The sequence below is a fragment of the Pristiophorus japonicus genome, chromosome 20, assembly GCF_044704955.1.
Source record: "Pristiophorus japonicus isolate sPriJap1 chromosome 20, sPriJap1.hap1, whole genome shotgun sequence".
In the NCBI taxonomy this organism is placed as follows: Eukaryota; Metazoa; Chordata; class Chondrichthyes; family Pristiophoridae; genus Pristiophorus; species Pristiophorus japonicus.
Genome location: NC_091996.1, coordinates 99091382 through 99116615, shown reverse-complemented (window position 1 = coordinate 99116615; position 25234 = coordinate 99091382). Strand labels below are relative to the sequence as shown.

Here is a 25234-nt window from a genome sequence, read left to right as displayed (position 1 = left end):
CCAGAAACTTAACTGGACCAGCCACATAAATACTGTGGCAGCAAGAGCAGGTCAGAGGCTGGGTATTCTGCGGCCAGTGTCTCACCTCCTGACTCCCCAAAGCCTTTCCAGCATCTACAAGACACAAGTCAGGAGTGTGATGGAACACTCCCCACTTGCCTGGATGGTGCAGCTCCAACAACACTCGAGAAGCTCGACACCATCCAGGACAAAGCAGCCACTTGATCGACACTCTACCCACCACCTTCAACATTCACTCCCTCCACCACCGGCGCCCCCTGGCTGCAGTGTGCACCATTCACTCCCTCCACCACCGGCGCACCATGGCTGCAGTGTGCACCATCTACAAGATGCACTGCAGCAACTCGCCAAGGCTTCTTCGGCAGCACCTCCCAAACCCGCGACCTCTACCACCTAGAAGGACAAGGGCAGCAGGTCCATGGGAACACCACCACCTCCACGTTCCCCTCCCAGTCACACACCATCCTGACTTGGAAATATATCGGCCGTTCCTTCATCGTCGCTGGGTCACAATCCTGGAACTCCCTCCCTAACAGCACTGTGGGAGCACCTTCACCACACGGACTGCAGCGGTTCAAGAAGGGGGCTCACCACCACCTTCTCAAGGGGCAATTAGGGATGGGCAATAACCCAGGAATGAATTTAACAAAGTGTAAATGGTGGGGACTGTATGAAATTAAATAAATTAGCTGGCTGTGTGCATCTGTGTTTTACCCCAACTCTTAATCTAAAACTATTCTGTTGATCTAAACCATTTCCTAACCACTTTAGCAGTGCTCAGGGACTTGTTACAGATACTTTCTATTCGTCCCACAAGGTTCTCAGGAATACCATACATCCTCAAATCATTCTCACCGTAGACTCTTTGTTAATTGCTGTGTTCATCCATGCAATTAAGTTGTAACTAAGTCTGATTATGAGTTTTGGACCAAATGCAATAGTCAGCGTGTGAAATATGTACAGCATTTAGGACTGGACAAGAATGTGGTGGGAACCCAATGTGTTCTCTGCTGTTTGATCGGGTAATTAAAGGCTAATTGTTGGCCCAGTGACATAGTGGAGACAGGGTTTACTTATCAAGGCCTCCATTTTATTGTGCATTTCTGTTGTGAAAGAACCTTATCTACAAGCAAGGAGCAAAGTGATTGTTCAAATATTGTGCAAAGCCAGTCAAGGTGGATTTTGATTTTCAAACCCAAGTTTGTTTTCGGAGAATCAGCTGACCATGTTATCAAAAACAGGCTCTGTTCCTTTGGAAGAGACACACTGCGAACGAACAAGGTAAACAGCAACTTCATGAGCTCAGTGCGAGTTAATTCAACTCACCCTTATGTTTTTGCCATAGGTTCTTTGAGGTCTTCGCGCTTTTACCCGACTCTGAACTCGAACCATGGGACGGAGCCGGGACAAAGTTATTCCAATAGTTTCGGTGTCAACAGCTGAGACTCCGTCTGCTTCCCGACTTCTGCAAGGAGACCAAGGTCCATAGAGATCTTAACTGTACCTACTGAAACACAGCGTGAGAGAGCGAGGGATGACGTGTGGTCCGTTACCGATGCCTTATGTTGTGAGGACCTTTGTTAGCTTGTGGCTTCATTTACTGCACTTATCCAAGTGTATTCTCTTCTCTTTCATGCCCAGATGACCATGATGAAGGCTATAATCATCCCAATGGTGCTGATTCTGGTTTCCCCTGGGGCGACCGCTGGTAAGTAATAGTCTGTACAACCCCATTAGACACATCATCATCGTAGTCAGTCCCTCGGAATCGAGGAAGACTTGCTCCCACTCTAAAAGTGAGTCCTCAGGTGACTGAACAGTCCAATACAGGAACCACAGTCCCTGTCACAGGTGGGACAGACAGTGGTTGAGGGAAGGGGAGGGTGGGACTGGTTTGCCGCATGCTCCTTCCGCTGCCTGCGCTCGGTTTCTGCACGCTCTCGGCGACGAGACTCGAGGTGCTCAGCGCCCTCCCGGATGCACTTCCTCCACTTAGGGCGGTCTTTGGCCAGGGACTCCCAGGTGTCGGTGGGGATGTTGCACTTTATCAGGGGGGCTTTGAGGGTGTCCCTTGTAACATTTCCTCTGCCCATCTGGGGCTCGCTTGCTGTATAGGAGTTCCGAGTAGAGCGCTTGCTTTGGGAGTTTCGTGTCAGGCATGCGGACAATGTGGCCTGCCCAGCAGAGCTGGTCGAGTGTGGTCAGTGCTTCGATGCTGGGGATGTTGGCCTGGTCAAGGCCGCTAACGGTGGTGTGTCTGTCCTCCCAGGGGATTTGCAGGATCTTGCGGAGACATCGTTGGTGGTATTTCTCCAGTGATTTGAGGTGTCTGCTGTATATGGTCCATGTCTCTGAGCCATACAGGAGGGCGGGTATCACTAGAGCCCTGCAGACCATGAGCCACATAGAAGCACAGTGCAATGCACGGGTCTGATCAGCCTGGGTCTGGGTAAGGGTGGCTGTGGGTTCGAGGCCCCTCTCCAGGACGAGAGCATGCAAATCAGCTGACCCTCCAGCGCAGTGCCGAGGGAGCGCTGCATTGCCGGAGGTGCACTTTGCTCCCAGCACTTTCAGCTGTGAACTTGTCATATACCATGTACAGTAGACCCCTCAAATCGCTGGAGAAATACCACCAACGATGTCTCCGCAAGATCCTGCAAATCCCCTGGGAGGACAGACACACAAACGTTCGCGTCCTCGACCAGGCCAACATCCCCAGCATCGAAGCACTGACCAGCTCCGCTGGGCAGGCCACATCGTCTGCATGCCCAACACGAGACTCCCAAAGCAAGCACTCTACTCGGAACTCCTACACAGCAAGCGAGCCCCAGGTGGGCAGAGGAAACGTTACAGGGACACCCTCAAAGCCTCCCTGATAAAATGCAGCATCCCCACTGACACCTGGGAGTCCCCGGCCAGAGACCACCCTAAGTGGAGGAAGTGAATCCGGGAGGGCGCTGAGCACCTTGAGTCTCGTCGCCGAGAGCGTGCAGAAACCAAGCGCAGGCAACGGAAGGAGCGTGCGGCAAACCAGTCCCACCCTCCCCTTCCCTCAACCACTGTCTGTCCCACCTGTGACAGGGACTGTGGTTCCCACATTGGACTGTTCAGTCACCTGAGAACTCACTTTTAGAGTGGAAGCAAGTCTCCCTCGATTCCGAGGGACTGCCTATGATGTTCAGTGACTGGACTACCTTGAACTGCGACTTTAAGAAAATTGGGTGGGGGCAGGGTGCATCAGTCTACTGTGGTCCCTTTCCCTGTTCCCATTCGACTCTGAATCTGCATTCCTTGTAAATGCTGCTCCACTCTCGCTCACTTTCCACTCCCGCTCACTTTCCACTCCCATCCTTTGTACTGTGGTTTCCTTTTCCATTTTACCGGGAATGATGGCATCCTGGTTAAATTACTGGACGAGCAATCCCAAGGCCTGCACTAGTGACATGGTGTCATGAGCTGAAATCCTAGCGCAGCAGCTAACGAATTTAATTTCAACAAAATAAATTTGGATTATGACAGCTAGTGTCAGTAATGGCGACCATGAATCTATTTGGATTGTCGTAAAACCCCATCGGGTTCACTAACGTCCTTTCGAGGAAGGAAATCTGTTGCCTTTACCTGGTCTGGCCTGTAAGTGATCAGCAGCAATGAGGTTTTCTCTGAGCTGCCCCTCTGAAATGGCCCAGTGAGCCGCTCAGTACCAAACCATTTGACAAAAAGTCAACTCGGACCTTTCCCACAAGGACTGCAGCAGTTCAAGAAGGCAGCTCACCACCACCTTCTCGTGGGGCAATAAATGCTGGCGTTGCGAGCGACATCCCCTTTCCCTGTTCCCATTCTACTCTAATCCCCTTTCCCTGTTCCCATTCTACTCTAATCCCCTTTCCCTGTTCCCATTCTAATCTGGATCCCCTTTCCCTGTTCCCATTCTAATCTGGATCCCCTTTCCCTGTTCCCATTCTACTCTAATCCCCTTTCCCTGTATCTGTTTTATTCTGGTCCTTTTTTTGCTGTACACCTCGGTCCCCATTTTCCACACCATTCTGTTCTGGTGCCCTTTCCCTGTGCTGGTGTTGCTCTGGTCTGCTACATGTCCTGACTCTACACTGATTCACTTCCCCTACCTGTGCTCCATTCTGTTCACTTGCCCTTTTACCCATTATACTGTGGCCCTGGTCCCAATATACTCTGTGCCCCTTCACCCATTCTCTTTCGGTCCCCTTTTGCTGCACCTGTTTTACTGTGAACTCACGTCTCTTCCCTTTCATCATTCCTTTGCCCAAGTTAATCTAATTCTCTTCAGGTCCTGTGATTTCCTTCGGCTCTCGTCATCAATAGCTGGCTGCAAATGTTAAGGGCGGTTCCGTGTTTTTTGGCTTGAATGGCTGAGGGAGCACTGGATTGTCTCAAGACTTCACACAACAAGGATGTCTATAACATTGTGGAGCCCTGTGATCATTCCACGAATATAATTAGGATATAATCCCCCCACCCGTTTTCCCACAAGCACCGAGTGCTTTTTTTTTCAAAAATATACTTTATTCATATAAAATTTCCACAATACATTGGAAAATAGTTCAGTACCTTGCGGTCAGCCATTCCATACAATTGGTTTAGATGCTGACAGCAGTTCCATACAATGCACTAGCGTGCATTTCATTTCAAGGTACAGTTTAGTATATTCCGTAAATCACATTACATGAAGCACTATGCAGATGAAAGCAGTACACGAAACAGAGGGGATACATTTATATTTCTTTATAAGTTACTAAACAGTGCAGAGACTTTCATTATACATGGTGCTCTATGTATACAAGCAGAGGAAATTCTGGGGGTGCTGGGCCAATTGACATTTTCAGGACTGAGATTCGATAGATGTGCTGTTAGCTAAGGGTGTCAAGGGTCAATGATTGAGTTGAGGTGCAGATCAGCCATGATTTAAAAGGAGGCCAGAAGAGGTTCGAAGGCCTGAGTTGCCGACAATGTTTCAATTATTGATATAGGGGCAGGGGCAGAAAATCCAGGGATCAGCAGCCATTAAAAGGCTGTTGCAACTTACAGGCCACATATTACCTGACTTAATCAGTTTCAGGAACAGTCCTAGCACTCTCCGGGGCTAGCCGATATATCAGGAGCAAACCGGGTGGGATCTGAAATCTCGGCCGCACCAGCGGGAATGTACCATTAAATAGCAGCAGCACTGCGGGGTCCATTCTGCGGTACAGCGCCAGTATACGTGGCTAGAAACAGAATCACTGTGACATAGAAACATAGAAAATAGGAGCAGTAGTGGGCCATTACCATTCAATATGATCATGGTTGATCCTCTATCTCAACACCATATTCCCCCTTTCTCCCCATACCCCTTGATGCCTTTTGTGTCCAGAAATCTATCTATCTCCCTCTTAAATATATTCAGTGACTTGGCCTCCACAGCCTTCTGTGGTAGAGAATTCCACAGGTTCACCTCCATCTGAGTGAAAACATTTCTCCTCATCTCGCTCCGAAATTTTCTACCCCGTATCCTGAGACTGTGACCCCTTGTTCTAGACTTCCCAGCCCGGGGAAACATCCTCCCCGCCCCAGGGAAACATCCTCCCCGCATCCAGTCTGTGCAACCCCGTCAGAATTTTATACCTTTCAATGAGATCCCCTCTCATTCTTCTAAACGCGAGTGAATACAGGCCCAGTCGACCCTCATACGACAGTCCTGCCCTCCCAGGACCCCAGTGACAATTTACAATTCCAGCTCGGTATGGCGGTTGTGACCTGTTCTTTTCCTTGCAGGACTTTGGCAGAAAAGAGCAGTTTTCCTGCAAAAATCCAACAGCAATTACGTGAAGCTGGTCCCCTTGGAGTACCAGAACCTCCATGCCCTGACACTCTGCATGCGCTTGGCGTCTGAAGAAGTGGATGGCCGTGATGTCATTCTGTTCTCCTACGCTTCGTCGAGCACCCCGAATGAAGTGCACATGTGGCGGGAACAAGATGGCAGGTACTCCTTTTACCTCAAGGACAACGTCACTTACTTCAAGCTTCCCACGCTGGACGCTCTCGTGCAACACCTCTGCGTGACCTGGGATTCAGCGACAGGGCAGACTGCGTTCTGGATAAATGGCAGGCCAACACTGACAAAGTTCCTAGCACGAGATCATACCATCGCTCAACCAGTTGTCGTGATGATAGGTCAGGACCAGGACAGCTTGGGAGGCAGCTTTGAGGAGAAGCAATCCTTTGTCGGAGAACAGGCGGATGTGCACCTGTGGGACTATGTTCTGTCTGCTGATGAAATAAAAGCTGTCAGTCAGGGATGTTCCCTGTTGGGTGGCAATATTCTCAACTGGGATAGAGGGGAGGCTGTGACAGGGGGGATTGTGTCCTTGCAATCAGCCTGTAGGACATGTTCATCCTGCAACACATGTTCTCCATCTGTCTAGAAGTATAATAAATAAAATCTCAGGTCTGTGCTGCTCTGTGTCAGTTTTTTCCATCACTACTTCCTATGTTCGCATTTATAATGGGAATTGTCTATGTAAACTTGTCACGCTGTAATGACAGCGGGGGTGCTTGTAGCCCCTCAATTCTGCATCCCCCAGCACCTCGGCCTGTATTGCACTGGGGGGGTTAGCCCAGCGCTAACTTGTAACGCTTGTAACACTTTCCTGGTGGCATTGGTGGTGAGGTTCCCGTCGAGAAATGACATTCCAGCCTCCAACAGCCTCTGGAAATGTGGCAATAGAGTTTGCTCGTCATCGTGGGCAATTGAAAGGGTAACGCCTTCTGAACTAATAAAATTAAATGAAGTAAAATCAAGTGGTGTTTCCAGCCCTTACTGCCATTTAAAAAAAATTAACATTAAAACGAAATCCCAAATGGGAGTCTTCAGCTCTGATTGCTGAATTCCCTTCAGAAGCTCAAAAACATGGGGAAAGTGCTTCTGTGCCCGTGAGCATGCTGACAGGCCTGTGAAGCTGTTGCACTGTGAGTGGCTTAGCCAATCACGTGATGTTCGCAAGGCTAAATAAAACCCCGGCTCGTTGAGTCTAGGTTCCCCACGATGAGTCGTGCAGTTGTGAGGCTGGTGGGTGAACCGGTTGCGTTCAGTTTGATTGTTAAACCTGTGCTCATAAGCCAGCTGGTTCTTCACAGCAAATGGGCAGCTGTGAATAGAACCCATGAAGCAAATACACTACATGCATTAAAACGAATGGCTCAGCAAGCCAGGGACGGGGCTCCCAGGGTCTCGCACGCAGCAAGAGAGGTCCTCTACCCACAGGGACCAAGAGGCCCACCACAAAGAACGATGTGGGAGCACGTTATCGAGGCCATCACTGCCAATACTTTCACCTCCACTGCCTGGCTCCAGTGTCCAAGGTCAATGAATGCATCTTCAAAAGCCGTCTCCTACCAACTGCACCACTCGCCTCACATACTGCTCAATGCATGAATGCCCCCCCCCAATCACTCACCTATCAACAATCTGCACCAATCACGAGGCACATCTCCCATCTAGCCACACCTCACCCGCTTGGAGAAGACGGTGCTGACCATTCTTGGCAGGGGCATGGCTGAGCCCTTAACCAGCGGCGGGGCTGAAAGGATACAAGATGCTGCTATCCTCAAACATTATCCTCCTTCTGGCCCTCCCCTCATCCCAACTCCACCCTTGTGCCTTCCTCATTTCACACACCCAAGAAATGCAGCCTGCCCAGCCAGTGGTTGACTAAGAAGATGGAGAGGAGAGTGAAGATGAAGAAGAAAAATAGACACCGTCACTCGATCGCACACTCCCACACATCAGCTCCTCAAGATGGACCAGCAAGGCCATTTGCAATGTCCCCCACTGAAAGTCAGCAGCCTTCAAGCAGCCTTGCTGCAGCCACTGGGGTAGCACTGCGTGACATCAGTAGGATAGGCAAAGGCACACACGACAGTCGCAAAGGGAATGCAAAAGGGCGATGAGTTGATTTGTTGATGCCATATTGGAAAAATATACATTTAAAGTTGGATTGGAAAGTTTGCTTTGTGGTAACTTTTATTTCAGCATCGTGGCCAAGAGGATGTTGTGACGGTCAGTAACAGAGGGAAGGGAAGGAGTGGGATTAATGATGAAAGGGGAATTGGGATTGTGGTCACTCGTACCACAGGAGGATGATTCCATCCCGGATATCCCGGCCAGAAAGGGGCAGTCTGAGATACATCCTTCCTTCTGTGTCTTCCTTACATGGCAGATGCAGTATAATGTGGATAAATGTGAGGTTATCCACTTTGGGGGCAAAAACACGAAGGCAGAATATTATCTGAATGGCGGCAGATTAGGAAAAGGGGAGGCGCAACGAGACCTGGGTGTCATGGTTCATCAGTCATTGAAAGTTGGCATGTAGGTACAGCAGGCGGTGAAGAAGGCAAATGGTATGTTGGCCTTCATAGCGAGGGGATTTGAGTATAGGAGCAGGGAGGTCTTACTGCAGTTGTACAGGGCCTTGGTGAGGCCTCACCTGGAATATTGTGTTCAGTTTTGGTCTTCTAATCTGAGGAAGGACGTTCTTGCTATTGAGCGAGTGCAGCGAAGGTTCACCAGACTGATTCCAGGGATGGTTGGACTGACATATGAGGAGAGACGGGATCGACTGGGCCTTTATTCACTGGATGAGAGGGGATCTCATAGAAACATACAAGATTCTGACGGGACTGGAAAGTTTAGATGCGGGAAGAATGTTCCCGATGTTGGGGAAGTCCAGAACCAGGCGACATAGTCTTAGGATAAGAGGCAGGCCATTTAGGACTGAGATGAGGAGAAACTTCTTCACTCAGAGAGTTGTTAACCTGTGGAATTCCCTGCCGTAGAGAGTTGTTGATGCCAGTTCATTGGATATATTCAAGAGGGAGTTAGATATGATCCTGACGGCTAAAGGGATCAAGGGGTATGGAGAGAAAGCAGGAAAGGGGTACTGAGGGAATGATCAGCCATGATCTTATTGAATGGTGGTGCAGGCTCGAAGGGCCGAATGGCCTACTCCTGCACCTACTTTCTATGTTTCTATGTTTCCCTCTGCAAGTCGATGCTGCAAATCTGAAATGACAGCTTGAGCTGTTGGAAATACTCAGCAACTCAGGCAGTATCATGTCCTGAGACGTGAACACTTGCCCCCTTGCCCACAGAGTTGACAGACCCTATTCATCCCCAACACCAACCAAAATGCAGTAAACCCATTCCCTCTACCACCCCCAGCACCACCTCTGGTCCGACTGTACCAGACTCTGGACCCACAATGCTCCAACACCTGCCTCCCAGTCCATCTGGACCCCAAGATCCCTCGTCACAGATTTTACTCTGCCCTTCTGGGTCCTGGCATCCTATCTCAACAATGTGGATGCAGAGAGGATGTTTCCCCTTGTGGGGGAAACTAAAACTAGGAGTCACAGTTTCAGAATAAGGGGCTGCCCATTTAAAACTGAGCTGAGGAGGAATTTCTTCTCTCAGAGGGTTGTAAATCTGTGGAATTCTCTGCCCCAGAGAGCTGTGGAGGCTGGGACATTGAATATATTTAAGGCAGAGATAGACAGAACTATCTCTGCCTATCTCTGCCCGCTGGGCAGGCCACATTGTCCACATGCCCCGACATGAGACTTCCAAAGCAAGCGCTCTACTCGGAAATGGGATGGTAATAGTGTTAAGGGCCGAGAAGGGGAAGAATGTCTGAAGTGTGTTCAAGAGAACTTTCTTGGTCAGTATGTTTCTGTCCCGATGAGGGAGGAGGCATTGTTGGGTCTGTTTCTGGGAAATGAGGTGGGTTAAATGGAGCAAGTAGTTGAACGTTTAGGGAACAGCGATCATACTGTACAATGGGATGTTTTGTCAGTTTGGGATTGTGGGCGGAGTTGACCTCGCCAGTGGTCAGCGAGTGTAACACACGGTGAACGCTCCCAGAGACATACTCCATTTTAATGGCTGTGAGTAAGGTCAGTCATCGGTGGGGAACTTTTAACATCTTAGAAAGATTAAATTCTCATCATGAGCGATAAGGGAGTTGAGGGTTATGGGGAGCGGACAGGGAAGTGGAGCTGAGTCCATGATTGGATCAGCCATGATGGTATTAAATGGCGGAGCAGGCTCGAGGGGCCGAATGGCCGACTCCTGCTCCTAGTTCTGATGTTCTTATCTCAGTCGCCCATAGACTGTATGTCCAGTACTCCTGTAGTCTGCTAACTACTCCCAGTGCTTGCAATCCCCGAGACTTTCCTCCCAATACTCCAAATCCCATGGTTCCTCTTCCAGTGATGTTAGATAGTGGAGTTCCCGCAAATATCTTCACTGGTATTCCTGGAACCCTCCCCGTTTACCCAGACCTGAGCTCCAATTGCAGTATGGGCCCACCCTGGGAGACCCCTCAAAGAAGAGGGCTATAACTCCTCCCAGTATGGCCAGAATCTGGAAGTCTCCATCAATATAAGTGCAGACTATGAGACCACTCTGTCAGTACTGCCAGGCCGTTGGGGAAGTCTCCCTCAAAGTATTGCTAGACCCCGAGACCACCTCCCCCCAACCCCGAGCCTGCTGCACATGCAGAATTATTTTCTCATCCCCGACTCTTCAGTTAAACACATTGAGCACGCCCCTTTGTTTTGCCGGGTTTCGGAGCTTGAGTGGGGGCTGGAGTCACTGCGGTGCATCTGTTGGGCCGAGGGCTCCGCGGGCAGAATGTTTCTGGAGGTGGTCGTCCTGCAGCTTAAGAGCGAGCGGGCAGAGAGGGAATGGGTGACCGCCAGACAGAAGAGGAGGACCAGGCAGGTATTGCAGGAGTCCCTGGAGTCCATCTCACTCTCCAATCTCTATTCTGTTCTGAGTGCTGGTGAGGGCGATGGTTCCTCTGCAGCCAGAGCCAAGTGTGTGACACTGCGGGTGGCTCAGCTGTACAGGAGGGCGGGGAGAGAAAGAAGAGTAGCAGAGCAATAGTGGTGGGGGATTCAATAGTTAGGGGAGCAGGCAGGAGTTTCTGCAACCACAGACATGACTCCAGGATGGTATGTTGTCTCCTTGATGCCATAAGAACATAAGAAATAGAAGCAGGAGTTGGCCATACGGCCCCTCGAGCCTGCTCCGCCATTTAATATGATTATAGCTGATCCGATCATGGACTCAGCTCCACTTCCCCGCCCGCTCCCCATAACCCCTTATCCCTTATTGTTTAAGAAACTGTCTATCTCTGTCTTAAATTTATTCAATGTCCCAGCTTCCACAGCTCTCTGAGGCAGCGAATTCCACAGATTTACAACCCTCTGAGAGAAGAAATTCCTCCTCATCTCAGTTTTAAATGGGCGGCCCCTTATTCTAAGACCATGCCCCCTAGTTCTAGTCTCCCCCATCAGTGGAAACATCCTCTCTGCATCCACCTTGTCAAGCCCCCTCATAACCTTATACGTTTCGATAAGATCACCTCTCATTATTCTGAATTCCAATGAGTAGAGGCCCAACCTCCTCAACCTTTCCTCATAAGTCAACCCCCTCATCCCCGGATTAAGGATGTGTCGGAGCAGCTGCTGAATATTCTGAGGGAGGAGGGTGAACAGCTGGAGATCGTGGTCTATATCGGTCCCAATGACATGGACAGAATGAGGGATGAGGCCCTATGGGCTGAATTTAGGTAACTAGGAAGGAGATTAAAAAGCAGGACCTCAAAGATAGTATTCTCCAGATTACTCCCGGTACCATGTGCTAGCGAGTACAGAAATAGGAGAGCGGAGTAGGCTCGAGGGGCTAGATGGCCTACTCCTGTTCCTAATTCATATGCATGCATGGCTGGAGATGGCTTTAGGTTCCTGGAGCATTGGGACCGGTTCTGGGGAAGGTGGGACCTGTACAGGCCGGATAGGTTGCACCTCAACAGGGCTGGGACCAATATCCTCGCCGGGGGCGGGGGGTGGGCGGAGGTTGCTCGTTCTGTTGGGGAGGATTTAAACTAATTGGCAGGGAGACGGGCACCAGGGTGTAACATTAGACAGGGGATACAAAGTACTCAGAGGATTGGGAGAGGCAGAGAGCATCACGAGGTGTATTCTATAGACCACCAAATAGTGGGAAAGATATAGAGGAGCAAGTTTCCTGAGAAATTACAGAGAGATGCAAGAAGTATAAAGTAATGATAATGGAGGACATTAACTATCCTAATATAGACTGGGATCGTATCATCATCATCATAGGCAGTCCCTCGAAATCGAGGAAGACTTGCTTCCACTCTAAAAGTTAATTCTTAGGTGACTGAACAGTCCAATACGGGAATTACAGTCTCTGTCACAGGTGGGACTCCTGTATGGCTCAGAGACACGGACCATGTACAGCAGACACCTCAAGTCTCTGGAGAAATACCACCAACGATGTCTCCGCAAGATCCTGCAAATCCCCTGGGAGGGCAGACGCACCAATATTCGCATCCTTGACCAGGCCAACATCCCCAGCATCGAAGCACTGACCACACTTGACCAACTCCGCTGGGCGGGCCACATTGTCCACATGCCCCGACATGAGACTCCCCAAAGCAAGCGCTCTACTCGGAACTGGGATGGTAATAGTGTTAAGGGCCGAGAAGGGGAAGAATGCCTGAAGTGTGTTCAAGAGAACTTTCTTGATCCGTATGTTTCTGTCCCGATGAGGGAGGAGGCATTGTTGGGTCTGTTTCTGGGAAATGAGGTGGGTTAAATGGAGCAAGTAGGTGAACGTTTAGGGAACAGCGATCATACTGTACAATGGGATGTTTTGTCAGTTTGGGATTGTGGGCGGAGTTGACCTCGCCAGTGGTCAGTGAGTGTAACACACGGTGAACGCTCCCAGAGACATACTCCATTTTAATGGCTGTATGTAAGGTCAGTCATCGGTGGGGAACTTTTAACATCTTAGAAAGATTAAATTCTCATCATCTTTCGTTAACCTAAGGCCCCGTCTGCTCTCTCAGATGAACGCAAAAGATCCAGCAGCACTATTTAAAGAGCAGGGGAGTTCTCCTAGGTGTCCTGGAACATATATTTATCCTTCAATCAACATAACAAAAACAGATGATCTGGATCATTGTCACATTGCTATTTGTGGGAGCTTGCTGTGCGCAAATTGGCTACCGCACCTCCCACATTACAACAGTGACTACACTACATGGCGGCAAAGGGCTGGGTCACATATACAGGTTGAACCTGCGTTATCCAGAATTCCCTTATCCGGAACCACCCCTCATCCAGAACCGTTCCCTGCCACCGGGTGGTGCATGCGCAGAACTCCGAACCAATTGAAGTCCTTTGTCGCTGTCGACTCCCGCAATCGCTGGCCTGACGCCGCGATCTGTGCCCCCCACCCACGATCTTTCTGCCGCACTCCTAGCCCCAAGTCAGCCAGCCCCTCGCTCAGTACCTGTACCATCCAATTTAACGTGACCACCCCTCGTCCGGGAAAATCCTTTATCCGGAACAGGCCAGGTCTCGAGAGTTCTGGATAAGGGAGGATCAACCTGCATCCTGAAAAGCCAGAAACTGACAGAGACATTGGGAGTGAATCCTGCTCTGAGCAGGAGGGAGAGTCAGGAATTGGAACTGGGATCGGGATTGGTGTCAGGAAGGAATGGGATTGGGATTGGAGACAACACCGGGACTGGAGCCCGGGGCGGGTTTGGAGGCTGGGCTAAGGTCGGGATTGGGGATGGTGCCGCAGCGGAGCGGGGCTGTCCCTGCCTCTGTCCCCGCCCTGGGGCGGGCCGGCCCGGCCCGGTCCCTCCCGGGGGATAAAGCCGGCCCCCGGGCTCCCGCGGCTCACGCACCATGAGGATCCGCTTCGCTCCGCTCCGCCTGCCCCTGGAGCGCAGGCTGCAGACCCTGGGGGTACTGCAGTGGATGCTGTCCTTCCTGGCGCTGGGTGAGTGCCCCGGACCCCGGGACCCCCCTCCCGGGACCCCCCCCCCCGGACCCACGACCCATCCTACAGACCCCCCCCGGTACACCCTGGTCTGTCCCCCCCAGGTCTCTCTCTCCCCCCCAGGTCTCTCTCTCCACCCCCCACCCCCAGGTCTCTCTCTCCACCCCCCCCCCCCCCAGGTCTCTCTCTCCACCCCCCAGGTCTCTCTCCCCGCCCCCCCCCCCAGGTCTCTCTCTCCCCCCCCCCCCCAGGTCTCTCTCTCTCTCTCTCCCCTCCCCCCTCCCCCCAGGTCTCTCTCTCCCCCCCCCCCCCCAGGTCTCTCTCTCCCCCCCCCAGGTCTCTCTCTCCACCCCCCCCCCCCAGGTCTCTCTCTCCACCCCCCCCCCCCCCAGGTCTCTCTCTCCACCCCCCAGGTCTCTCTCTCCCCCCCCCCAGGTCTCTCTCTTCCCCCCCTCCCCAGGTCTCTCTCTCTCTCCCCCCCCCCCCCCCCCGGGTCTCTCTCTCCTCCCCCCCCCCCAGGTCTCTCTCTCTCTCCACCCCCCAGGTCTCTCTCTCTCTCTCCCCCCCCCCCAGGTCTCTCTCTCTCTCTCCCCCCCCCAGGTCTCTCTCTCTCTCTCCCCCCCCCCCAGGTCTCTCTCTCTCTCTCCCCCCCCCCCCCCCCAGGTCTCTCTCTCTCTCCACCCCCCAGGTCTCTCTCTCTCTCTCCCCCCCCCAGGTCTCTCTCTCTCTCTCTCTCTCCCCCCCCCCCAGGTCTCTCTCTCTCTCTCCCCCCCCCCCCCCAGGTCTCTCTCTCTCTCTCTCTCCCCCCCCCCCCCCAGGTCTCTCTCTCTCTCCCCCCCCCCCCCCCCGGGTCTCTCTCTCCTCCCCCCCCCCCCGGGTCTCTCTCTCCTCCCCCCCCAGGTCTCTCTCTCTCTCTCTCCTCCCCCCGTGCCGCTGTGACTCTGTAACCTCCAGCCGCGGAGCTCAGTCAGGAGATTTTAAAGGACCAACAACAAAACCTTGTATTTATATAGTGCCTTTAATGTAGTGAGATGTCCCATGGTGTTTGACAGGGGTGGTATAAAACAAAGATTTGACACCGAGCTGCAGCAGGAGAAATTAGCGCGGGTGGTCACAGAGCTGGGTTTTAAGGAGTGTCTTAAAGGAGAAAGAGAGGCGGAGAGGTTTAGGGAGGGAGTTCCAGAGCTTGGGGCCCAGGCAACAGAAGGCACGGCCACCGATGGTGGAGCGATTATAATCAGCGATGGTCAGGAGGGCAGAATTAGAGGAGCACAGATATTTCATGGAGGGGAGGGGGTTGTGGGGGCTGGGGGAGGTTACGGAGATGGGGAGGGGCGACAGCTTGTGCCCTCCCTCGACCGACCCCACCCTCCCGGGCTGGAGCAGCCCACTTGCCAATTTGGGGCTGGGCCTGGTTCCGGTGTGAAATCTGATGGTGGAGAACAGGCAGGTCACCACCTGCAGCGCTGACTGGTCCTGCTCCTCAAAGACCCTTCATTGGCAGGGGGCCTTGCTTTCCAAGGCCTCGTGCCACCCATCCCCACGGCCCCCTCCAGCCCAGTAGCCCACCTCACCCGCCACTGGTCGATTCTGTGTGTCACGCCACCTCTGGTTAACGGAGAGTGTAGGGGCGGTCACAGGCTAACAAGGCAAGGATCACCCAATAAATGGTCGGATACTGAGAGGTGTAGAGGGAGAGTGGGACCTTGGAGTCCGTGTTTCCTTCCTCAAGCATCGCCCCCTCCCCATGTACCCTACCCACACCATTGCTGCCGCTCCGATCACTCAGCACACTCACCCCATGCGTTGTGCCAATGCCAGCCGTGGCTCAGTGGGCAGCACCCTCGCCTCAGAGTCAGTGGGTGGAGGGTTCAAGTCCCACTCCAGGGACTTGAGCAGAAATATCCAGTCTGACACTCCCAGTGCAGTGCTGAGGGAGCCCCGCACTGTCGGAGGGGCAGTGCTGAGGGAGCCCCGCACTGTCGGAGGGGCAGTGCTGAGGGAGCCCCGCACTGTCGGAGGGGCAGTACTGAGGGAGCCCCGCACTGTCGGAGGGGCAGTGCTGAGGGAGCCCCGCACTGTCGGAGGTGCAGTGCTGAGGGAGCCCCGCACTGTCGGAGGGGCAGTACTGAGGGAGCCCCGCACTGTCGGAGGGGCAGTGCTGAGGGAGCCCCGCACTGTCGGAGGGGCAGTGCTGAGGGAGCCCCGCACTGTCGGAGAGGCAGTGCTGAGGGAGTACTGCACTGTCGGAGGGGCAGTACTGAGGGAGCGCTGCACTGTCGGAGGGGCAGTACTGAGGGAACCCTACACTGTTGGAGGGGCGGTACTGAGGGAGCGCTGCACTGTCGGAGGGGCAGTACTGAGGGAGTACTGCACTGTCGGAGGGGCAGTACTGAGGGAGCGCTACAATGTCGAAGGGGCAGTATTGAGGGAGCGCTGCACTGTCGGAGGGGCAGTACTGAGGGAGCCCCGCACTGTCGGAGGGGCAGTATTGAGGAAGTGCCGCACTGTCGGAGGTGCAGTACTGAGGGAGCCCAACACTGTCGGAGGGGCAGTACTGAGGGAGCCCCGCACTGTCGAAGGGGCGGTATTGAGGGAGCCCCGCACTGTCGGAGGTGCAGTACTGAGGGAGCCCTACACTGTCGGAGGGGCGGTACTGAGGGAGTGCCGCACTATCAGAGGTGCTGTCTTTCAGATGAGACGTTAAACCGAGGCCTGTCTGCCCTATCAGGTGGATGTAAAAGATCCCGTGGCCAGTATTTCGAAGAAGAGCAGGGGAGTTCTCCCCTGTGTCCTGGAGCCAATATTTATCTCTCAACCTACAGATTAAAAAAAATTAATTATCTGGGTCATTATCACATTGCTGTGTGTGGGAGCTTGCTGTGCGCAAATTGGCTGCCGCGTTTCCCACATTACAACAGTGACCACACTCCAAAAGTACTTCATTGGCTGTAAAGCGCTTTGAGACGTCCGGTGGTCCTGAAAGGCGCTATATAAATGCAAGTCTTTCTTTTCGTTGGACCTTGCAAGTTGATAACGTCGCCGTGGGCCTCTCCCCTTCCACCCCCATCACCCTCTGACATTCACCCAATCTGCAGTGACCGAGGTGAATGACACAGGATTACGGGCATAGAATTCCCTTGGATCCTGCTGGCTAATTGCCGAATCTGTTCGGCTGCGGTATAACTGCAGGAGTATAATTGATGGTAAATATTATATACATTGCAAAGCAATTTGTCGCAATTAGCCGAGGGATCTCGGTACAATTACTGCCGATGTTCTAAATGCACAGTGAGGATACTGTCAGCAGAGTGTTCCTGCTTGGTAAATACCGGTGTCCATATCGCTATTTAATGTTTAGTCTCGTGAATTGCACAACGCATGGGGTGAGTGCCCGCATCCGATTGGAGCTGAGTTGGGGGGAGTGTAGCATTTGGGGAGGGGCTAACGAGGCCACGGATTACACAATAAATGATAGGACACTGAGAAGTGTAGAGAAACAGAGGGACCTTGGAGTGCAGGCCCACAGATCCCTGAAGGTAGCAGGCCATGCTGATAAGGTGGTTAAGAAGGCATACGGAATATTTGCCTTTATAAGCTGAGGCATAGAATATAAGAGCAGGGAGGTTATGCTTGAACTGTATAAAACACTGGTTAGACCACAGCTGGAGTACTGCGTGCAGTTCCGGTCACCACAATACAGGAAGGATATGATTGCACTGGAGAGGGTGCAGAGGAGGTTTACCAGGATGTTGCCGGGACTGGAGAATTGTAGCTGTGAAGAAAGATTGGATAGGCTGGGGTTGTTTTCTTTGGAACAGAGAAGGCTGAGGGGAGACCTGATTGAGGTGTATAAAATTATGAGGGACCTGGATAGAGTGGATAGGAAGGACCTGTTTCCCTTGGCAGAGGGGTCAACAACCAGGAGGCACAGATTTAAAGTAATTGCGGGGAGGTTTAGAGGGGATTTGAGGGGAAATGCCTTCACCCAGAGGGTGGTGGGGGTCTGGAACTCACTGCCTGAAAGGGTGGTAGAGGCAGAAACCCTCACCACATTTAAAAAGTACTTGGATGTGCACCTGAAGTGCCGTAACCTACAGGGCTACGGACCGAGAGCTGGGAGGCCAGCCAGGAGTGCGTTGGAATAGTCAAGTCTAGAGGTTTGGGTGAGGGCTTCAGCAGCGGATAAGCTGACACCACACCCTAGCTGTCACAGCCAGCCCCGGGTACCTCTACAGACCACATGTTGTTCGCTAAAACCCCAACAATTCTAAACACCAACATTTATATTGTGTCTTTAACATAGAAAGACACCACAAGCACTACACAGGCCTAACAAGAAACAAATGGGCAAGCAGCAACAGGACAAAAAGGTGGGTCTTAAAGGAGGAGAGAGAGGTGGAGAGGTTTAGGGAGGGAGTTCTAGAGCTTGGGGCCCAGGCAACAGAAGGCACGGCCACCGATGGTGGGGCGAATCGCAAAAGAAAGACTTGCATTTATATAGCGCCTTTCACGACCACCGGACGTCTCAAAGCGCTTTACAGACAATGAAGTACTTTTGGGGTGTAGTCACTGTTGTAATGTGGGAAATGCCAATTTGTGCACAGCAAGCTCCCACACACAGCAATGTGATAATGACCGGATAATCTGTATTTTTATTATGTTGATTGAGGGGATAAATATTGGCCCCAGGACACCGGGGAGAACTCCCCCTGCTCTTCTTCAAAATAGTGCCATAGGATCTTTTACATCCGCCTGAGAGAGCAGACGGGGCCTCGGTTTAATGTCTCTCCGAAAGACTGCCCCTCCGACAGTGCGGGGCTCCCTCAGTACTGCCCCTCCGACAGTGCGGCATTCCCTCAGCACTGCCCCTCCGACAGTGCGGCGCTCCCTCAGTACTGCCCCTCCGACAGTGCGGCACTCCCTCAGTACTGACCCTCCGACAGTGCGGCACTCCCTCAGTACTGCCCCTCCGACAGTGCGGCACTCCCTCAGTACTGCCCCTCCGACAATGCGGCGCTCCCTCAGTACTGCCCCTCCGACAGTGCGGCACTCCCTCAGTACTGCACTGGGAGTGTCAGCCTAGATTTTTGTGCTCAAGTCCCTGGAGTGGGACTTGAACCCACAATCTTGTGACTCCGAGGCGAGAGTGCTGCCCACTGAGCCACGGCTGTCACTGGAGGGTGGAGATGGGGCGGTAGTTTGGAAGGACAGAGGGGTTAAGGATGTTTGTTGTGGGGGTGCGGGCTGGGGGTGTTGATGACAGTTTCGATAAGGAAGAGGGACCTGAGGAAAGTGGCCAGGAAGGGCAGTTGGGTGGTTGGTCGTTCAGAGGGATGATGGGGCCACGAGATCAGGAGGTGGCCTTGCAGAGGGCGTGAGGGGCACTGGGAGAGGTACTATTGACTACTTGTCCTATCTGTGTCCAGGACAGTGCTGTCTGGCCGCCTTCATCCTGCTCCTGCTGACCGACTACTGGTATATTGCTGCCTTATACGCCGGATGGCTCTACTTGGACCTCGATACGCCAGCCAAGGGCGGTCGGAGATCGGCAAGGATCCGCAACTGGGCTGTGTGGCGTTACTTCCGCGATTACTTTCCCATCACGGTGAGTTCTCACAACCAGGGCCTGGCTCTGTCCAAACGTGAACTGTGTAAGGGCCGGGAATCAACGTTTCCCACCTCCTGTAATGTTTTTCCTTCATGGGTCCTTTGCTGAAAAATTCACAGCAACACATCGCTATTAAGAACTAGTTGGTTTATTAGCAAAGGTTTAACAATCACACGACACATTACCAGTTCATCCACCAGGCTCACAACCACCTGCCCCATCGTGGATCCCCAGAACCCAACTGGCTGGGGTTTTATTGATTCTTGTGAACATCACATGACTGACTGAGCCACTCAACAGCTCCACAACTATTTCAAAATAACTTTATATGCCAGGTGTCCCCCTTTGGTAAGGGCGCTCAAACCCACAAATTTACAAACCAACTTGGAACCTTGCCAAATCAAATTAAAATTCTGTTCCTGGGGGGTGATGATGCACTCCAGTCCCTCCGGTGCGCACCTCTCGCATTGTTTTTCTCTTTTGGACGTCAGCTACAAGGCCGGCATTTATTGCCCATCCCTAATTGCCCTCGAGAAGGAGTTGGCCTTCTTGAACCGCTGCAGTCCCAATTTTGGCACAAGTCCCCAGATATTGGTGAGTAGGACTGGGCTGGGTGTGCTCTTTTTGTGTGCGAGGCGGGGCCCAGGTCGATGCAGGGTGCTCTGTCCGGTTTTATCCCTATTGTTACTTGTAACGGTTTGGCACAACTGAGCGTCTTGTGAGGCTATATCAGCGGGCAGTTGAGTCAACCACATTGATGTGCGTCTGGAGTCTCATATTGGCCATATCGGGTAATGGTGGCAGATTTCCGTCCCTAAAGGGCCATTGGTGAACCAGATAGGTTTGGACAACCCGGCAGTAGCTTTTTAATTCCAGATTTATTTAATGAACTGAGTATAACTTGCCCAGCTGCCGTGGTGGGATTTGAACTCGGTCTCCAGATCATTAGTCTAGGCTTTGGACTACAGGCCCGGTAACATAAACCACTCTGTTACCGATCCCGGTCAACAGTTCTACAACTATTTTAATTATAACTTTAACTCAAGTGCCCCCTTTTGTAAGGGTTAACAATTTTTGTAGAAACTTAAACAAGTGCCCCCACTTTTGGCACTAGAACCCACAAATGAACAATTTAAAACTGTAATGAAAACTTTAAATCAAATTAAAATGTGGTTGCCGTGGGGGTGATGATGTACTCCAGTCTCTCCGGCGGCCACCTCTCGCGGAAGGCTACGAGCATACACCAGCACCTCTACAACTCTTTTGTTGTAACCAAAATTAAACAGTTAGTTCAAATGCCTCCTGAATAAAGGGGACGGGGGGAGGAACACTCCAAACACTTCTCAATGCCCTTTTTTTTTTTTTTTTTTTGGGGGGGGGGTTTGGGCACTAAAACCACAAATTATACAAAGTGCCCCCTATAAAAGGGGAGGGGGACACTGAAACCCGGCAATTAAAACAAATTAAACTTTAAAACATATAAAATCAAATTAAAATTTGGTTGCCGGGGGTGATGATGCACTCCAGTCCCTCCGGCGCCCACCTCTCGCGGAAAGCCGCGAGCGTACCGGTGGACACCGCGTGCTCCATCTCCAGGGACACCCTGGCTCGGATGTAACCGCGGAAGAGAGGCAGGCAGTCAGGCTGAACGACCCCCTCGACCGCCCGCTGCCTGGACCGGCTGATGGCCCCCTTGGCCAGGCCCAGGAGCAGTCCTACAAGGAGGCCTTCAGACCTGCCTGCTCCCCTCCGCACAGGGTGCCCAAAGATCAGGAGAGTGGGACTGAAGTGCAGCCAGAATTTCAGGAGCAGCCCCTTTAAGTAGTGGAACAGGGGCTGCAACCTCGTGCACTCAATAAAAACATGGAACACAGCTGCAGCTCTACAAACCTGTGAGCATACTCACAGGTGCTTACATTACACCTCCCTCCCTCCACAATGGCTCACTGCTGGAATGCATCGCCCAGTGTGGTACTGAGGCACATAGAGCAGGGCAAATCCCGCCTCCCACATTTCCCCTCAAATCCCCTGTAAACCTCCCCCCAATTACTTTAAATCACTGCCCCCTGGTTATTGACCCCTCTGCTAAGGGAAACAGGTCCTTCCTATCCACTCTATCCAGGCCCCTCATAATTTTATACACCTCAATCAGGTCTCCCCTCAGCCTCCTCTGTTCCAAAGAAAACAGACCCAGCCTATCCAATCTGTCCTCATCGCTAAAATTCTCCAGTCCCGGCAACATTCTGGTAAATCTCCTCTGCACCCTCTCCAGTGCAATCACATCCTTCCTGTAATGTGGTGACCAGACCTGCACGCAGTACTCCAGCTGTGGACCTACATTGGCTCCCGGTTAAGCTACGCCTTGATTTCATAATTCTCATCCTTATTTTCAAATACCTCCAGGGCCTCGCCCCTCCCTATCTCTGTAATCTCCTGCAGCCCCCCCCGCCAAGATGTCTGCGACCCTCTAATTCTGCCCTCCTGAGCATCCCTGATTGTAATCGCTCCACCATCGGTGGCCGTGCCTTCTGTTGCCTGGGCCCCAAGCTCTGGAACATAAGAACATAAGAAATAGGAGCAGGAGTCGGCCATATGGCCCCTCGAGCCTGCTCCACCATTTAATACGATCATGGCTGATCTGATCATGGACTCAGCTCCACTTCCCCGCCCGCTCCCCATAACCCCTTCTCCCCTTATTGACTAAGAAACTGTCTATTTCTGTCTTAAATTTATTCAATGTCCCAGTTTCCACAGCTCTCTGAGGCAGCGAATTCCACAGATTTACAACCCTCTGAGAGAAGAAATTCCTCCTCATCTCAGTTTTAAATGGGCGGCCCCTTATTCTAAGATCATGCCCCCTAGTTCTAGTCTCCCCCATCAGTGGAAACATCCTCTCTGCATCCACCTTGTCGAGCCCCCTCATAATCTGATACGTTTCGATAAGATCACCTCTCATTCTTCTGAATTCCAATGAGTAGAGGCTCAACCTACTCAGCTCCCTGGAACTCCCTCCCTAAACCTCTCTACCTCTCTCTTTCCTCCTTCAAGACACTCCTTAAAACCGACCTCTTTGACCAAGCCTTTGGTCACCTGTGCTAATTTCTACTTGTGCGACTCGGTGTCAAATCGTTATCATGTAATGCTCCTGTGAGGCGCCTTGGGAACATTTCACCACGGTAACGGCGCTATGTAAATATAAGTTGTTTTTGTTGCTGTGGCCGATTGTATCATGACATCCTCTTTGTGTCCCTCTCGTGGCAAAGTTGGTGAAAACGGCCGAGCTGGATCCGAAACACAACTACCTGTTTGGGTTCCACCCTCACGGAGTCCTGGTTGCCGGTGCATTCGGCAACTTCTGCACGGAGGCGACTGGCTTCTCTCGGCTCTTCCCCGGCATCACCTCCTACCTGCTAATGCTGCCCTTTTGGTTTAAGCTGCCGCTCTTCAGGGAGTACATCATGTGCGGAGGTGAGTTGGTGAGAAAGACTCGCGTCTGCGACCATCGGACATCCCAAAGTGCTTAAAAATATATATATACATATCCCTTCCTGGGATGTGGGCGTCGCTGGCAAGGCTGGCATTTATTGCCCATCCCTAATTGCCCCTTGAGAAGGTGGTGGTGAGCTCCTTCTTGAACCGCTGCAGTCCGTGTGGTGAAGGTGCTCCCACAGTGCTGTTAGGGAGGGAGTTCCAGGATTGTGACCCAGCGACGATGAAGGAACGGCCGATATATTTCCAAGTCAGGATGGTGTGTGACTGGGAGGGGAACGTGGAGGTGGTGGTGTTCCCATGCGCCTGCTGCCCTTGTCCTTCTAGGCGGTAGAGGTCGCGGGTTTGGGAGGTGCTGCCGAAGAAGCCTTGGTGAGTTGCTGCAGTGCATCTTGTAGATGGTGCACACTGCAGCCAGGGGGCGCCGGTGGTGGAGGGAGTGAGTGTTGAAGGTGGTGGGTAGAGTGTCGATCAAGTGGCTGCTTTGTCCTGGATGGTGTCGAGCTTCTCGAGTGTTGTTGGAGCTGCACCATCCAGGCAAGTGGGGAGTGTTCCATCACAATCCTGACTTGTTCCTTGTAGATGGTGGAACGGCTTTGGGAAGTCCAGGAGGTGAGACACTGGCCGCAGAATACCCAGCCTCTGACCCGCTCTTGTAGTCACAGTATTTATGTGGCTGGTCCAGTTAAGTTTCTGGTCAATGGTGACCCCCGGGATGTTGATGATGGGGGATTTGGCGATGGGAATGCCGTAGGGTGCCGATCGATGATCAATGCCACGGGTAAAGACTCCGAGTGTGCAGTTAAAGATGTCCCCACCCCCCCCCCCCGGTGCCTCCTTTACTAATATGGCTGCTGCCTTTATTGCAATGTCTTTGCAGGCCTGGTCTCCTCGGAGAAACGCAGCGCCAATTACATCCTGAACCAGCCGGGAGGGGGCCACGCGGCAGTGCTCGCGGTGGGAGGAGCGCCAGAGTCGCTGGACGCCCGCCCGGGGGCCCTGACGTTGCAGGTGCTCGGGAGGAAGGGATTCATCAAGTTGGCGCTGAAGGCCGGGTAAGAGGCTGACGGGGGGGGGAAACCGAAACAGTGCTGAGAGAACCCGAAACAGTGGTGGGGGGAAACGAAACTGTGCTGGGGGGAACTGAAACCATGCTGGGGGGAACCGAAACAATGCTGGGGGGAAACGAAACTGTGCTGAGAGAACCCGAAACAGTGCTGGGGGGAACACGAAACCGTGCTTGGGAGAACCCGAAACCGTGCTGGGTAGAACCCAAAACCGTGCTGGGGAGAACCCGAAACCGTGCTGGGGGGAACCCGAAACCGTGCTGGGGGGAACCCGAAACCGTCTGGGGGGGAACCCGAAACCGTGCAGGGGGGGGAACCACCCGGGCTGGGCAGGGGTCAGGGGCGGGGCTGGGGAGGAGGGCATGAACTTGGGCACCTCCGTGCGCGGGCGAGCCGATGGCGAAAGGGTAGCAACGAGCGATTCTCCTCATCCCGCACTCGAAGGGGCGCCGTGCCTCCTCCTCCTACACTCGTGTAGCCATGGGGTCGCCCCGGCCCATTCTGTTGGGGGCCGAGCAGCTCTGTGCTGTGCCAGCCGTGGATCAGTGGGCAGCACTCCCGCCTCGGAGTCAGAAGCTCGAGGTTTGAGTCCCACTCCAGGGACTTGGGCACAGCATCCAGGCTGACACTCCCAGTGCAGTACTGAGGGAGCGCCGCACTGTCGGAGGGGCAGTGTTGAGGGAGCACCGCACTGTCGGAGGAGCTGTACTGAGGGAGCGTCGCCTGTCGGAGGGACAGTACTGAGGGAGCGCCGCACTGTCGGAGGGGCAGTACTGAGGGAGTGCCGCACTGTCGGAGGGGCAGTACTGAGGGAGTGCCGCACTGTTGGAGGGGCAGTACTGAGGGAGCGCCGCACTGTCGGAGGGGCAGTACTGAGGGAGCGCCGCACTGTCGGAGGGGCAGTGCTGAGGGAGCGCCGCACTGTCGGAGGGGCAGTACTGAGGGAATGCCGCACTGTCGGAGGGGCAGTACTGAGGGAGCGCCGCACTGTCGGAGGGGCAGTGTTGAGGGAGTGCCGCACCGTCGGAGGGGCAGTACTGAGGGAGTGCCGCACTGTCGGAGGGGCAGTGTTGAGGGAGTGCCGCACTGTCGGAGGGGCAGTACTGAGGGAGCGCCGCACTGTCGGAGGGGCAGTACTGAGGGAGTGCCGCA

At 53.0% G+C, this 25234-nt stretch overlaps 2 protein-coding genes across 2 annotated transcripts in view; both read left to right on the top strand.

Annotated features, from left to right (window-relative positions):
* The first annotated feature begins 1662 nt into the window (after positions 1–1662).
* LOC139232850 (C-reactive protein-like) lies at positions 1663–6458 on the top strand. The gene is made up of 2 exons (XM_070863341.1): positions 1663–1729; positions 5809–6458. Exons 1-2 carry the CDS (start codon positions 1663–1665, stop codon positions 6456–6458), a joined length of 717 nt encoding a protein of 238 aa, XP_070719442.1.
* A 7363-nt stretch (positions 6459–13821) lies between these two features.
* The window catches only part of mogat3a (monoacylglycerol O-acyltransferase 3a), a 50587-nt gene continuing 39174 nt past the window's right edge, over positions 13822–25234 (top strand). The window contains exons 1-4 of the mRNA XM_070863564.1: positions 13822–13915; positions 19345–19523; positions 22790–22994; positions 23896–24070. Of these exons, the coding sequence (XP_070719665.1) occupies positions 13822–13915; positions 19345–19523; positions 22790–22994; positions 23896–24070 (653 nt within the window). The remainder of the gene's footprint in view (positions 13916–19344; positions 19524–22789; positions 22995–23895; positions 24071–25234) is intronic.